We start from the raw sequence: 14,799 nt of genomic DNA, 5'->3' as shown, positions 1-14,799 counted from the left end.
TTTCATGCTCAACTTGGTTTTGGGGGTGCTGTCAGGGTGAGTCTGAAATCAGAGTCATCAAATTAATCCCAACTGTGTGGGAATTTTCTGGTACTCTATGTTGTACACATGCAAGTAAACTGATTCAGGATTCCTAAAAAGTGTTTTAAAATGTATCCATTATTTCTTGGAAGTAAATTCCTGGCCGGGGGTTGCTAAAGATGACATTATAGTCATTAATGGTAAAATGAAGGAAATAGCATTATTTATTTGAGGATGCCTTATATTCAGAAATTTAATTTGAATTCATTTGAATTAAAGTAACAAAGAGGATGTGGTGAGGATGTGTTCAAATTTGAATTTAGTTCAACTTCTATTATTTCTCCTTTTTTAAATAATATATATTTCATCTCTCTCTCTCTCTCTCTCTCTCTCTCTCTATTTGCCTTATTCCCTCTCTCACACACAAACACTGTTTTAATGGAAAGTCTCTGGATGAATGCTTTGTGGTGAACTCTAGCTGCTGGTGGGATTTGAATTGATGATTTCCTGGAAATCCTCAATCTAATGTTCACTCTATTTCAGTGAATGGATTTTCATGTCTGTGTTGCTGTTGTGTGGCATTCAATATTTATTGTTGCTCCTTCAGAGGGACTCTAGCGTCCTTTGACATCTCTGCTTTCAAGGCTTTAGTCGACAAAGATTCATTCTCACATGGTGATGCTGCTCTCTCTCTCTCTCTCTCTCTCTCTCGGTGGAGTACAGTAATCCCAGAATGACTGGAGAGCTAGGAGCTTGGCTTTATCTTTGGCATCATTTCATCAAAGAATCCTGAAAAAAAATTATCACTGTTTCCACAAAAATAATAGGCAGCACAACTGTTTTCAAATCTGATAATAATAAGAAATGTTTTATGAGCGGCAAATCAGGATATTATAATAATTTCTGTAGGATCATGTGACACTGAAGACTGGAGTAATGGCTGCTGAAAATTCATCTTTGCCATCACAGGAATAAATTACATTTTAAAATATATTTCAAATGTATTTCTTATTAGATTTTCTGCATGGAATATCAACTCAGCAAATTACAAAATTAATTTTATACAATTATTCTTCCATGTTATTACTAATACAATAAAACAGAGGTTAAAAAAATGAATAAATAAATAGATTTTAATAATAAAAAAATAATGCTTTGTTTAAAAAACATAAATAAAAATTGTGTGTTTATATATTAATGCTCACCTTAAGTATCAAGACAGTTAGCCTACATTTTAAAATATGTTCAAAATGAATTTTTTTTTAACTATAATAATATTTCACAATACTACTGTTTTTATGTTTTTAATCAAATAAATGTAGCCTTAGTGAACATAAGAGAGAGAGAAAAATAGTATATAACATAAATGTTAACATACAGTAAAATTATAGAGCCATAAATTTCATTTGGGTAGCATTGTTCAGATAATTTGGTGTTTTCGAAAAATAAAAATGGTTTGATTTTTGTGTTGCAGATCTGATTGCAGACTTTTGTTTTTGAACATTATTTGAGACATTTCTGAGATTTCTTCAGACATTCTAGTGGAGATGTGAGATTGCTTGGATCTTTTTCACAGGAGACAAATGTGAGAATAACACTAAGCAAAAGAGTACATTTGTTTGCACACTGCAGTTGTCACTCCTGTAATTGATTAAACTCTGTGTGTTATAATACTGATGAACTTGACACTGTGCCCCTCTACGTAGGCCTGTCACGATAACAACTTTTTGTTATGCGATATATTGCCCCAGAAATAATTGCGATAAACAATATTATTGTCATTTTAAGACCATTTTATGCCACTAAATATATAATCATAATATAAAAGCATAATAATGCAAGAAGGCCAACACACTTTCAAATGACAACAAACTTTTAAGTAAGGAACCATTGACAATGGGTCGTTGAATTATTAGAAAAAAAAATGCACACCCGAGGTGGTGATGCGGCCATGATGCGAAGCGGAGTCCGGTTTTTGTACTTAAAACGCATTGTGAGTAGGATTAATTTCTTCCGCATCTCATCCAACGCCTCTGTTGCTAATTCCAAAACATAATTTTAGACCTATAGTAACAGAGGCTTGAGCCGTTGATAGCAGACTAATGCAGATATTAATTAAGTTATTAGACAGACAGAGAGAAAGAGAGAGAGAGCACGAGTATATTACCTCTTTGAGTCTGTGTCTCTCAAAATTGTTCGGCAGCAGCTTCTCTACTAACAGTGAAACTTTAATTTCATTTTTTTCACGAAGAGCGCCGTTGTTACCTCAATTGTGAGAAATATCATGTAGCTTTTAAAATAAAATTGCCAGAGTAGCGATTACAACGTTAGCGTGGGTATGTTTCTGTACTATTAGTTATGTATGTGCGTCTGTGAGGGAGAAAGAGCGGGAGAGATAGAGTATGTGCTTTACCTACATAATAAAACATAATTATGTGGCAAAACATGAAAATGATCTGTCGTTTTTATCATATATTTATTTGTCTGGCCAGTGTTGTTGTGGGTTTTGGTTATTGTGCTGTTGTAAGACCTTTGAAATAACAGAAATCGTATGGCGAAGTGATATGGACATGTAATGCGGTCCAGAGCTGCCTGGAACTACGTTCGCTGTGCATTTCCCTGAAAATAATTGCACACCTTAGAACGCTCGTCAGCCAATCAGATTCAAGCATTCAACAGCCCCCGTAGTATAATTCTTAAGAATATTTAGATCATGGAAATTAAGTATCAACATATTAGATACCTTAAAAACTTTAATAAATAGTAAATAAACATTTTCAAACAAAAAGTGCATAGTAAGTAGAAAAAAGAAAAATTCACAAAGAACTTGTATGGAGATTTTTCCATCTACAGATTTTTCCCAGACCTTCTTTTCTCTGTAAATTAAGGGTGCACACTATTGCTGAAAAACACAATCCCTACTTAGCAGTCAGATGTCCGTATGCACAAAGGCACAGATCCCTAAACAAGGCCATATCTGCAGATTAAACTTTTTTATAGAAGCATTTTTTAAATTTGAACGAGCACCTCACTACATCACGTTATGTACGAGAAGCTGCAAAAGACACGGGCACAAGTGGAATGCAAAAAACATGGTGACATTAATTTTTATGTAAATATAATGGGCAATATATTGCATCACTAAAAATTATGGAGGTCATGTACATATATTGTGCGATAAGTCGATATATTGATTATTGCGACAGACCTACCTCTAAGCTCATTCAGTCCCCCATCCTCTCTCCCTCTCTGTTGTTCTCTCTTAATTTTCATGCTCTCTCATCGTCCTTCAAGTATTGTTATCAGTCTCCACACTCCTGGTGTGAAATTATTCATTTAAAGCTGTTTTTAGCTTTGAAGGTGAAACAGGCCCTCAAAGACACACATTATTGAGAGGATTTGCATAAAAGTTTAAAAAAAAATTTTTTTTTACAGTTACTACTGCCAGAAAATGTTCATGTGTGATGAATGTCAAGGACATGTGTTTCGGTGTGTATGGAATTAGTGCAGTTTTATCCATGCAGGGACTCTATCTTTTTTTATGTGTGGTGAGAGCTCTCTGACGGTGTATCTGTCCTCATGGTAACCTAGTTCAAGAGTACTGTGCATTCAAGATTGATGTGCAGCCCCCAAATTATCACACTTGCAGAGGCTTTTTACAAACTCCTTCTGAAGTGTGAAATGTCTACACACCATGGGCCGCAAAGGATGTTGGGAGGTCAGGAGCAGATCTAATTAGGCTAAAATAAAGGGTTACATAAAGGCATTTCCCTTCTCTAGCTGTGTCCTTCTCCTTGTGAGAAAGTGAGGTTTAAGATTTTTGAGAAATTCTCCACATTGGAGATTGGGATTGACCCAGAAGACTTTGCAGCAGTTAAAGCATTAAAGACTATTTGTTGGAGAGGTGTGAATGAAATTTTAGTCCTCAGTGGATGCACTGGTTGCCATGGTGCATGCTGTGTCTCTCAAGGTTGTGTGCGGGGGCCGGAGGTTAGTTCACCTGTCTGACCATGTTGCCTTCAAAACAAAAGGTCATTGTGAGGTCTCATGGAGAGACGAGAGGACTGCCCTGGGGTGGGGGTTTCGAGAAGAGGTGGGCATCTGTATCATCTTCTCAGTGGGTAGTTGGGCAGCAGGGATCCTGCTAGAAGCCAATTCATAGCATTTCATCTTGATCTCTTTCACCCCACGATGGCCTTTTGACCTTTACTGCATGCGCAGCCCTGCTAGGGATTATACCAGTTTACTTTAAAAGTAGACATGAAGCACAGCTTCAGCTGTAGTTAACTGAGGCTACGTTCACACTGCGAGTCTTAGTGCTCAATTCCGATTTTTTTCTCAGATCCGATTTTTTTGTATAGCTGTTCACATTGTTGTTTTAAATGTGGCCAATATCAGATTTCCATTGTGAACAGATCATGGTTCTGAACTGACCCGCATGTGCAGGATACAAACAGGGTTTCCAGATTTTCACAACAAAATCCTCCCAATTCTTTCTCAAAACTAGTCCAAAACTAGCGCAATCATGTTCAGGGAGGTAAACATTGCGTTAGTGGGGTCGCGTCAACCCACGAAGTTGAAAAACATCCCGCGGCAACAGAGGAAAAAGTAGCCCAATTCCGCTGGGAAACTGGATTTGGCAACACTTGTGCAGCAGATCATACGGAGTCATACGGAAGTAAAAGTAAGCAATTATGCTTTTATTTATAGTGTGATCTGCACAGAGAAGTAAAATTATGCACAGGCAATATGAAAAAATAAAGACAAGGATGTGACAAAAGAAAGCAGAGTTTTGAAACTTTTATGATATGAGCCCTCATGTTTTGCTTGTAGAGTTGTCACTGTAATTCGTAATTCTTGTAGTTCTGACACATTACACTTCCACTGATTACCTTTCGCAACTGTCTTGATAACTTTAGGTATGTAAAATCTTTGAAGTGTCTCCCGTCAGCACGGAATTATGACGATTGTCGATCTAGAGCAAGAGTGGGCAAACTTGGCACTTCCAGGCCACTTTCCTTCAGAGGTTAGCTCCAACCCTAATCAAACACACCTGAACCAGCTAATCATTGTCTTCAAGACTACTAGAAGGCTACAGGCAGATGAGTTTTATCAGGGTTGGATCAATTCTCTGCTGGAAAGTGGCCTGGAAGGGCCAAGTTTGCCCATCACTGATCTAGAGTGACGTAAAAGCCGCATGAAATTCGACATGACCGTTCACACTGCGGTTGCATTGCAAACCATCTGACATGGATCAGATTTAGTACCACATATGGAAGTGGCACAAATCAGAATTGAAAAGATCAGATTCCATGCGGTTTGTGCTGTTCACACTGTCATGACAGAAACAGATCTGAGTCACATGTGAGCAAAATAAATCAGATTTGGGCCACATTTGCCTGCAGTGTGAACGTAGAAATTGTTGATCTTAAAATTATTTTTGTCTGAATAAATTAAAACTAACCTATTTCAATTTAGGCATCAAAGTATTGTACTGAACAGCATGAAAAATGGACAAAGATTATATTTAAAGACCCCCTGCAGTGAAAATCAAGTTTTTAATGTTCACATGTCTATCTGGTGTTTTTAATATGCTTAAAGACAAACCATGTGCAAATTCTTCAGTCAACACCATTGCTGATAATTTTCCCTTAAAACTTAAAACCAAAGACAGTCTCAGTCGGTTTGAAACAGCCCGTGTCACATTTCTACCTAAGGATGTTGATTTTTATAAATTTGCTGTCTGAGATGACAAATGGGAACATGGTTTGTGTAACATTAGCAACACATTATTAGTTGTTTGATCATGTAGACAAGCCAAAGGCTAATCAATTACTGTTACATGTCCGATGTTGTAGAGAGCGATACATAAACGCTTTACCATTTTGAAACATTGACTTGTAGATGACTCTGTATAATTCCCTCTTTCTCTCTTTTTTAATTTCCTCTCCTTCTTTGGTTCAGTCTCTGGTTCAAACATTTATGGCTGGATTATTCCTGTATTGCCACCAGAGCATGTGAGCGGAGCAGAGCGTGAGCGGAGTGGTAATATTTCCTTAAGAGCGCAGAGCGCCTTTCTGATGAGCGTGAGCGGAATATTAACGGAGCGTTTGCTTGGGCGGTTAGAGCGAATGAGTGGAGCGCACGTCCATAGAGCGGAAAACGTAGCGGAGCGTCACACCGCTCCGCTTCGCTCACATGCTCTGATTGCCACTTGCCATTGTGTAGCATTTACTACTTCAGTTGACTGAGTGAAAGTGGGGCAGGAAGTCTGAGATGCTGTGATTTGCATTTTCATTTGCATCTTCATGTTTCTGTGCATACTAAAGGAGGTATGGGTGTAGAGTTATATTCAAGCTATTTTAAGACATGGAGAAAATATTTCGACAAGAAAAAACTTTAAATATGTCGTTTTGATGATCAAAGATGAGTTTTTGGATAAAATTAGTGACAGCAGGGGGACTTTAACAGTTTATAAAGGGATGGTTCACCCAAAAATGAAAAACTGTCACAATTTGTGTTAGAGAGAGAGAGCGAGAGAGAAAGAGAGGGTGCCACAAAGTTAGTATTCCTCCTCATCTGTCACACACTCACAAACAAATATACACACACTCACTGTCACTGTCACACTGCCACTGCAATGCAGGGAGGGAAAAAGAGGATTTTCCCCATATTGTTTAATGGAAATCAAGCTGAAGAACCGCTTCAGTATGTTGTGTTCTGGATGCTAGTGAAGCATCATGTTCTTAAAGGGTTAGTTCACCCAAAAATGAAAATTAGGCTGGGTTTTACTCACCCCCGAGGCATCCTAGGTGTATATGACTTTCTTCTTTCAGACGAATCCATTCAGAGTTATATAAAAAATTGTCCTGATTATTCCAAGCTCTATCATTGCAGTCAGTGAGTGTTGCAGTGCATCAGTCCAAAAGAAGTTAAATAAAAAGCGCCCATCCATAAAAAAAGAAGTGTCTCACACGGCTCCGGGGGGTGAACAAAGGCCTCCTGTAGCAAATCGATGCGTTTTTGTAAGAAAAATATCCATATTCAAAACGTAATAATCACTTTAATCTAGCTTGTACTCACTGTTGTAAATGGAAGCAGTTCTGGGCGGATGACGTATGAGACCGCATTAAGACCGCACTGGGCCCCGGGGCTATGACTTACTGCAGGGCCCCCGCATCACAATAATGATATATATATATAGGGTACAACGGGGCTAAAGGCCCACCTTAAGAAAAAATACACCTAGGATAGCTCTGGGGTGAGAAAAACACAGCCTAATTTTCATTTTTGGGTGAACTAACCCTTTAAATGGATAGTTCACCAAAAAATGAACATTGTGCCATCATTTACTCATCCACTTAATGTTGTCCCAAATCTGTATGATTTTCTTTCTTCTGTGAAACAAAAAACAAGATATAAAAAAAAAAGATATTTTTTTTGTCCATACAATAAGAGTCAATGGGTCCAATGGGATGTTGCTTTTGGATCCCATTGACTTTTATTTTATGGACTAAAATGGACTTTTGTGTTCCAGAGTTTTAGATTCCTTTTACCACAAATTGTACATAGTTGTAAATAATACAAAGATTATTGGACTACATTTTACAAGAAAATGCTATTTACTTATACAATATTTACTCTCTTTTCTGTCTTGTCTCTGTCTTTTTTCTCCTTTAGTTTTTTTCTATTCACATTCCCTTCCTGCTCCGATCACATTCTCGAGCATGAAGTAACATTTTCATTCCAGGAGCATCACATCCCTCACATTCTGTCCACCCTACTTTTATTTTCTTCTTTTCTTTGTTCTTTGCATTTATAGCTCTTTTTTCACCTCCTTTCTGTACACTCTGTGCACCTGTTAAAGAGTAATGGTGGTCAATCATCATGCTGTCCTCTAATTGGTGTGATAACAGATGGCAGGTTGTGAGGGGGCACAAACAGTACGTTTTTTCCCCTTAGTGTTCCTACATAATCATGTTGCAGAGAAAGCTGTAATACTGATGAAAATTAATGGGACTCATTTAATAACCAAGTCAGGGTAAAATATGCCTCTCACAGGCATTGCATGGCCATTTGTAAGTAAATACCACTTTTTTGACCTATGAGCTTAATATCTAATCAAGGTATTACTACACAGTTTTGTCATACTGTGGGGTGAAAGTTAGAGAGATTAGATGAGAGAAACTGTCTCGCCCTGTAGGCGCATTACTGAGAATAAAGGATTGACCTCTGTTTCCTTGTGAGGCTGTAACGTCTCTTGAGGAAGTTAATCAACCATTTTACATTAGTCATTTCAGCTATTTTGTGTGCTTAAAGCTAAAGTGCACCATTACTATCATCAATTAGAATTGCAGAAATAATATATGTTTTCAACAGGTTTAAAAAAAATCACATAGTTTTAACTGATGATGATGATGCCTTATTATTATATTGTGTATAATAATTATATAATTTTATATATATTTACTGCTCAAAAGTTTGGGGTCTGTAAGATTTTTTTGGTGTAAGAAATTCATACTTTCATTCATCAAAGGTGCAATAAATTGATCGAAAGTGATAGTAAAGACTTCTACATTGTTAAAATATATTTAAATATATTAAAAAAGAAAACACTCAAAAATTTTTGAGCAGTACTGTATATTATTATTGTATAGTATATATAATAATATATAATATTGTCATATTATTTCTACAATTTGTGCCGTATATATTGAAATTGTTTTATTGCTTTGCATCTTTTCGAGTTTCATACTATATGCTGTTAATGATGCTGAAAACAAGGATTAATGGGTCTTTTTAAGCAGATCTACTGAAGTCTACAAACCTATAGATTTAGATTTATAGACTTCAATAGTTAGTCTACTAAATGCATCACGCTGCAATTATATTTGACAATTAATATAAAATGAATATAAGATTGGCTTAACTATCTGACTCTATATATTAAGTTGGGATAGGAGAAGGAATTTTAACAATTAAGAAGAAATTGCACACTTCAGCTTTAAAGTGAGGCATAAACTGTAGACATTTAGCTGTTGTTTTCTATTGATTCTAAAACATTGATTTTTCTACAGCTCTTGCAAATGTGGATGCCACACCTTGTACTTGCTTTTTTCTCTAACGTTTCATTTTGGTACATTTATCTCGTTCACTTTTGTTTTTCAAAGATGTACCTTATGGTGTTATCAATGGGTGTATTTGCTTTTGTGGGTGCATCACTGTATTATGAGATACATGCATGCTCTTATACACATGACCTGTGCCATTGAGCAGGGCTCCCCTGATGCCTCTGTGCAGTACAGTGGGTTTATGGATGTGAATTTATGTGCTTTTGTCCAAACAGGGAGTTTGCAAAGGAGCGAGAGCGTGTGGAGAAAAGGCAGGAGTTCCTGAAGCTTCGCAGACAACAGCAGATCGAGAGGGAGCTGACCGGCTACCTGGAGTGGATCTGCAAGGCAGGTCAGTCTCTCAAATGAACAATATCTCTATTAACACTTGATATGTAATATCTCCACAGTACCCATTTTCAAATTCAGAGACATTCATGGGTTTTTCAAGACTTGAACCTGAGAATTATCTACATTGCAACCACCAGAAGGCCTTCGTCTGTTCCCTACAGAGTGTTCTGTCCCCTTGTGTTTTTTCTCCCATGACCATATCTCACTCGCTTCCCGGATCTCTCCTCGGCCGCGATGGGAGCTGATGCATCTGTGCCTGTCTGTTGCTCAGCACTTCCTCTCTCCATGGCAACCACATAGCCTTCCACTCTCTCCACCAGCTGGTTCATACCCTCAGTCTTCCCATGACTGCCTGTAACAGCTCTTTCATCAGCCAGGGACTCAATGTGTTGGAGCTTTCTGTGGCTGTGGATTTGCACTGATCAGTTTAGTAATAGTCTTCTCAAGTTTTTCTCAGGATTTTCACCAGTTTGACACATTCTGCATGTATTAATATTAGTGCCAATATAATTAGATTGCAGTATTTGTACTGTAACAGCATGATGCTGCGTCCTTGAAACTGCACCAAAATTTCAGAAACTCCAAAAATTGAACAGAACTTTTTAAAAAAAAGGGTCTCACTTGCAGAAATCAACAGAAAAAACATATGTGCTATAAATGTACACTACGGCTTTTAAAAGTTTCTGGTTGGTTAGGTTTTTTAATGTTTTTGAAAGAAGTCTCTTATGCTCACCCAGGCTGCATTTATTAGATCAAAAGTACTGTAAAGACAGCAATATTGTGAAATATTATTGCAATTTAAAATAACTGTTTTCTATTTTAATATATTTTAAATTAATCCCTGTGATAGCAAGGCTGAATTTTCAGCAGCCAGTCTTCAGTGTCACATGATCATTTAGAAATCATTCTAATATGTTGATTTGACGTTCAAGAAATATTTCTTATTATTAGTGTTGAAAACAGTTATTCTGCTTAATATTTTTGTGGAAACTTTTTTTCAGGGTTCTTTGATGAATAGAAGTACATGAGAACAGCATTTATTTGAAACATTTTATTTTATTTTTTAACATTATAAATGTCTTTACTCTCTCTTTTGATCAAATGAATGCATCCTTGCTGAATAAAAGTAATAATTTCTTTAAAATAAAAATTCCACTGAACCCAAGAATTTGAACATAGTTATTATGAACACAATATTTTGAAATATGGACTTTTATGATGCAATATAAAATAATGGAACAAATTTCCCACCCATAGTTTGAACTGTCAAACTTGATGATTTTCCACATGCAGTGCCAGGCACAAAAATAGTTTCCATTCAGTAAATCTGACTGAATCCAGATGATTAAACCTAATTTTTAAGCTAAACTTAGGGTTTGGGTAATTTACAGTTTCATGTAGATTAATAACCATTCGGATGTAAATGTGATGTTTGTCCTCATGTACAGTATATTAGATTTCATAAGGATGTAATTTAATAATTCTCAGTGGCACACTTCCAATAACCATTTTACAATTAATGGCTATTATTAATGGAAATACCCAATGGACAAAGCCAGAAATCCCTTGATTTTCCATGTAGATGGACATAGGAAATATGAAACCTTAGCATGTTACAAAAAATCATCATAACAAGAAGAAATCAGAAAAAAATGGATAAAATTGTTTTCCTAAAGGAATGTTTTGGCTTTAAATGTTGATGTTGTTGGTTCTTTATAATTCTACCTCTCATCCTAATACTGTAGTTTCTCTTAAGGTGGCACAGTTTCTTGTAAAACTAATGATCCTCCATCAGCGCAGGGGTTAATTAGCTCTGTCACAGCATGTAGTATCCTCCGTTTTATTTCCCAGAAGCCCACTAAGGCTCTTCCATGGGGATTTATTTGGCTTAGAGAGGTGATTTCCCGAACTCCTCTATGGTGGCCCGGCTTTGATGTATTAACACCATAAAACCGTGATGGAATTAACTGCTTACAGGTGCTTTGACTTCTTCCTGTATCTTGCTACAGCCGTTATAGTCAATCAGATATTAATCACATTGTTGAAAACGTTAATGTGTTGGGTGATACAGTGCTCACTGCTGTCCCTGCCTCCTGCTGGATGTTTGTCAGATCTTCAGTGACAGCACTGATTACTGTGTGTGGCATCAGGTTACAATAAGCCTTATAGTGGTTGCTTTTGTCTGTCTCTCCACCTGTGCAACTACCAAGAACACCCTAGCAACTGCATAGAACAACCACTTAGAATAGCTTAGCAACCATACTGTGGCAATACCCCGGCAAACAACCTCAAAACAGCAAAACAATTTCAGACTGTCATGTATTCATTTAGATGCTTAATTCAAAATAAAAACATCATGGCTTCAGATGCAAGACATACATAGTGTAAGTAGTGACATATCTTTGTTTCAGAGGAAGTAATGCTTGCTGAAGAAGATAAAAATGCAGAGGAGAAGGAGGATGGTGCCTGGTACAAGAGGAAATGCAACAACCCAGGTAACCATTGAGAAATAAAGTATTATATTTGTTCATTATTAGAGCATTAGAGAGATTGAGTCTTACTTACTACTAATAATAATAATTACGGTAATAACAATTTTTCATTTTTCAATTATTTTTACTATACTCTTAATGAATTTGTTATTATATTTAATACTACTACTGTTTAATTACTATTCGCTTTTCAACATGTTTAGTATTGAAGAGAGCCAAGAAGAGCAAAAATGACCTCATCAATGCAGAGGAAGGAGAAGACCACTTCACTGACATCTCATCAGTCGGTAAGATCCAGGCCTAATGCCTGTGACCTTTGAACTCATGGTAGATTTTCTCCAAAATCAGCATAGAAAATAAAAAATCTGATTTAAAAAAGTGTTATAAAGCTTACATCTGTGATGGTTTTGGGGATGTTTTTTTTTTTTTTTTTTACATGTAACATAAACGGAGAATCGTTACCAAAATAGAAGGAGATTGAGAGAGAGAGTGGAAAGATGGATAAAGAAGACGTTAACAAATCAGAATATGTGTTGAATCCCTCTCCTCTCTTCTCGCCTCCATCATCTGTGAGCTGTTGTGAACATCTGAAACAGTCTCTCTCTCCGCAGCTCCCCAGGGCTCTCCATTCACCCGTACAAGCCTGAAGAGCAGCAAGAACGAGAGCTCATCATACTTTCGCAGAAAAGCGAAGAGGTTTCGCTTCTTCATCCGCCGTATGGTGAAGGCCCAGAGCTTCTACTGGACTGTTCTGTGTATAGTGGGACTGAACACACTGTGTGTGGCTATAGTTCACTACGACCAGCCCAACTGGCTCACATATGCACTGTGTAAGTGAACCGCATCTTTAAAGCATCACTACAGCTCTCTGGAGGATCACAGGTTTATGTGAACTATATTTGAACATGGCTTAGGTGCACTGGGAGTAATTTAAAAACCCTCAAAAATCAATGCAAAACAAGTGCTTTTAAATACTATGCTCCTTGTATTTGCATCATTAATTGTTCAACTTATCTCAAGATTTGACTCAAAGTCAAGCTTTAGTTTTTAGCATCTGAATTTTAGTTGTACATAAAACTGCCCCTGTTGTTTTGACTGCTATGTTTCATAAGTTAAAAAGAAGAGTCTTTAGATTAAAAATGTAATTAAATTAATTACAGTATACACTGATCAGTTAATGAAGTTAATTACAAATAATTAAGCAAGGATGCATTCAATTGATCAAAAGTGACAGTAAAGACTTTGTTGCAAAAAAACGTTTTAAATAAATGCTGTTTTCGGTTGTAATTTTCTTTTTAGCAAACAATCGTGAAAAATATATCAGGTTTTCAGCATATTAGGATCATGTGACACTAAAGACTGGAGTAATGGCTGCTGACAATTCAACTTTGTCATCACCAGAAAAAAAGGACATTTTAATTTTGTAATTGTAAATAATATTTACATAAACTTTAATAATATTTTACAATACTACTGCTTTTACTGTGTTTTTGATAAAATAAATGCAGCATTGTTTCTTTTCAAAATAAATGTAAAAAATACGAATCCTAAACTTTTGAATGGTACTGTATATAGAAAATGTCCAAATTTGTGCCATGTGTTGACTTTTGATCCATGTCAGGTGAGCAGTCCGTTCTAAACAGTGTTGGGGGTAGTAACGCATTACAAGTAACACGAGTTACGTAATCAGATTACTTTTTCCAAGTAACTAGTAAAGTAACGCATTACTTTTTAATTTACAAGAGAATATCTGAGTTACTTTTTCAAATAAGTAACGCAAGTTACCTTTTTTTTCCAATTTAGTGATTGACAGCTCTGGTGTCGCCATGCTGTGAATTCAGAAGATGTTACTGTAGTTCTAAAATAAATATGAATATGCATTAATTCATCTCACTCACAAAAAACACAGATTCAGTATTCCTCAAAATGAATACAAATAATGCAACTCAGAATATGACGCAAACCTGCAATAATTAAATGTTAAACAACACAAATATCCTTTATGTATTTAGTCCCGTTCTATTAGCCACTGTGTTTGCTTCTGACCTTCGATGATCCAGATCAACCATACTAATAAGCACAAATTACTCTAGACAAACATTTGTGTGTCTTTTTTATTGCTGAAGTGTGTTGAAATGTCTTCTTCTGCATTCTACTGTACGGATGTAAATGTACTTTCCCTTCAGCCTAAGGCTTATTAATTTCATTTTTGGCATGAAAAGGCTTTTATATCTGCCAAAAATATAACTTTTTTATTTTAAAAACAAACAAGCAAGCTCTGTCCAGATTTAAAAAGTAACGCAAAAGTAACTTAACGCATTACTTTCCATAAAAAGTAACTAAGTAACGTAATTAGTTACTTTTTTATGGAGTAACGCAATATTGTAATGCATTACTTTTAAAAGTAACTTTCCCCAACACTGGTTCTAAAGTTCAATTCATGCCTCAACTATGTTAATGTAAAGAAAGTAACTCACATATTTTTTAGTCCACACAGTAAAGAGTTCCTTGTGGCAGATTGGTGCAAAAGATGAGAAAGGAGCATTGCCCCAGCTCCTACATATACCTCTGCTTGCATGCCAACTGATACTAATCATTAATTGTCATTGAGCTGATGCTTTTATAGAAGGCCACAATTATTGCAGGGACAGCTCCCCCAAAATATTTAATTTGTCTTCCTCAAGAGCACAATGTGATGACATCTTTTTCAGTTACCTGCCCAGTTGTTTACCTATGATAAAATTATTTTAAAAGTTTTTAAATTCCTTGTTTTATTTTTGTGATTATTTTTTATGATTATTTTACTTTCTTTTATGTAAATCACT

At 36.2% G+C, this 14,799-nt stretch overlaps 1 protein-coding gene across 1 annotated transcript in view; it reads left to right on the top strand.

Moving 5' to 3' along the window:
• cacna1ba (calcium channel, voltage-dependent, N type, alpha 1B subunit, a) overlaps window positions 1-14,799 on the top strand; it is a 121,877-nt gene that overhangs the window by 47,094 nt on the left and 59,984 nt on the right. The window contains exons 7-10 of the mRNA XM_016275226.1: window positions 9,368-9,483; window positions 11,894-11,977; window positions 12,178-12,261; window positions 12,586-12,804. Of these exons, the coding sequence (XP_016130712.1) occupies window positions 9,368-9,483; window positions 11,894-11,977; window positions 12,178-12,261; window positions 12,586-12,804 (503 nt within the window). The remainder of the gene's footprint in view (window positions 1-9,367; window positions 9,484-11,893; window positions 11,978-12,177; window positions 12,262-12,585; window positions 12,805-14,799) is intronic.

This window comes from Sinocyclocheilus grahami, unplaced genomic scaffold (genome assembly GCF_001515645.1).
Source record: "Sinocyclocheilus grahami isolate Dianchi unplaced genomic scaffold, SAMN03320097.WGS_v1.1 scaffold92.1, whole genome shotgun sequence".
NCBI classification, from domain to species: Eukaryota; Metazoa; Chordata; class Actinopteri; order Cypriniformes; family Cyprinidae; genus Sinocyclocheilus; species Sinocyclocheilus grahami.
The sequence above is the reverse complement of the archived record's forward strand: the minus strand, read 5'-3'. Positions and strand labels throughout refer to the sequence as shown.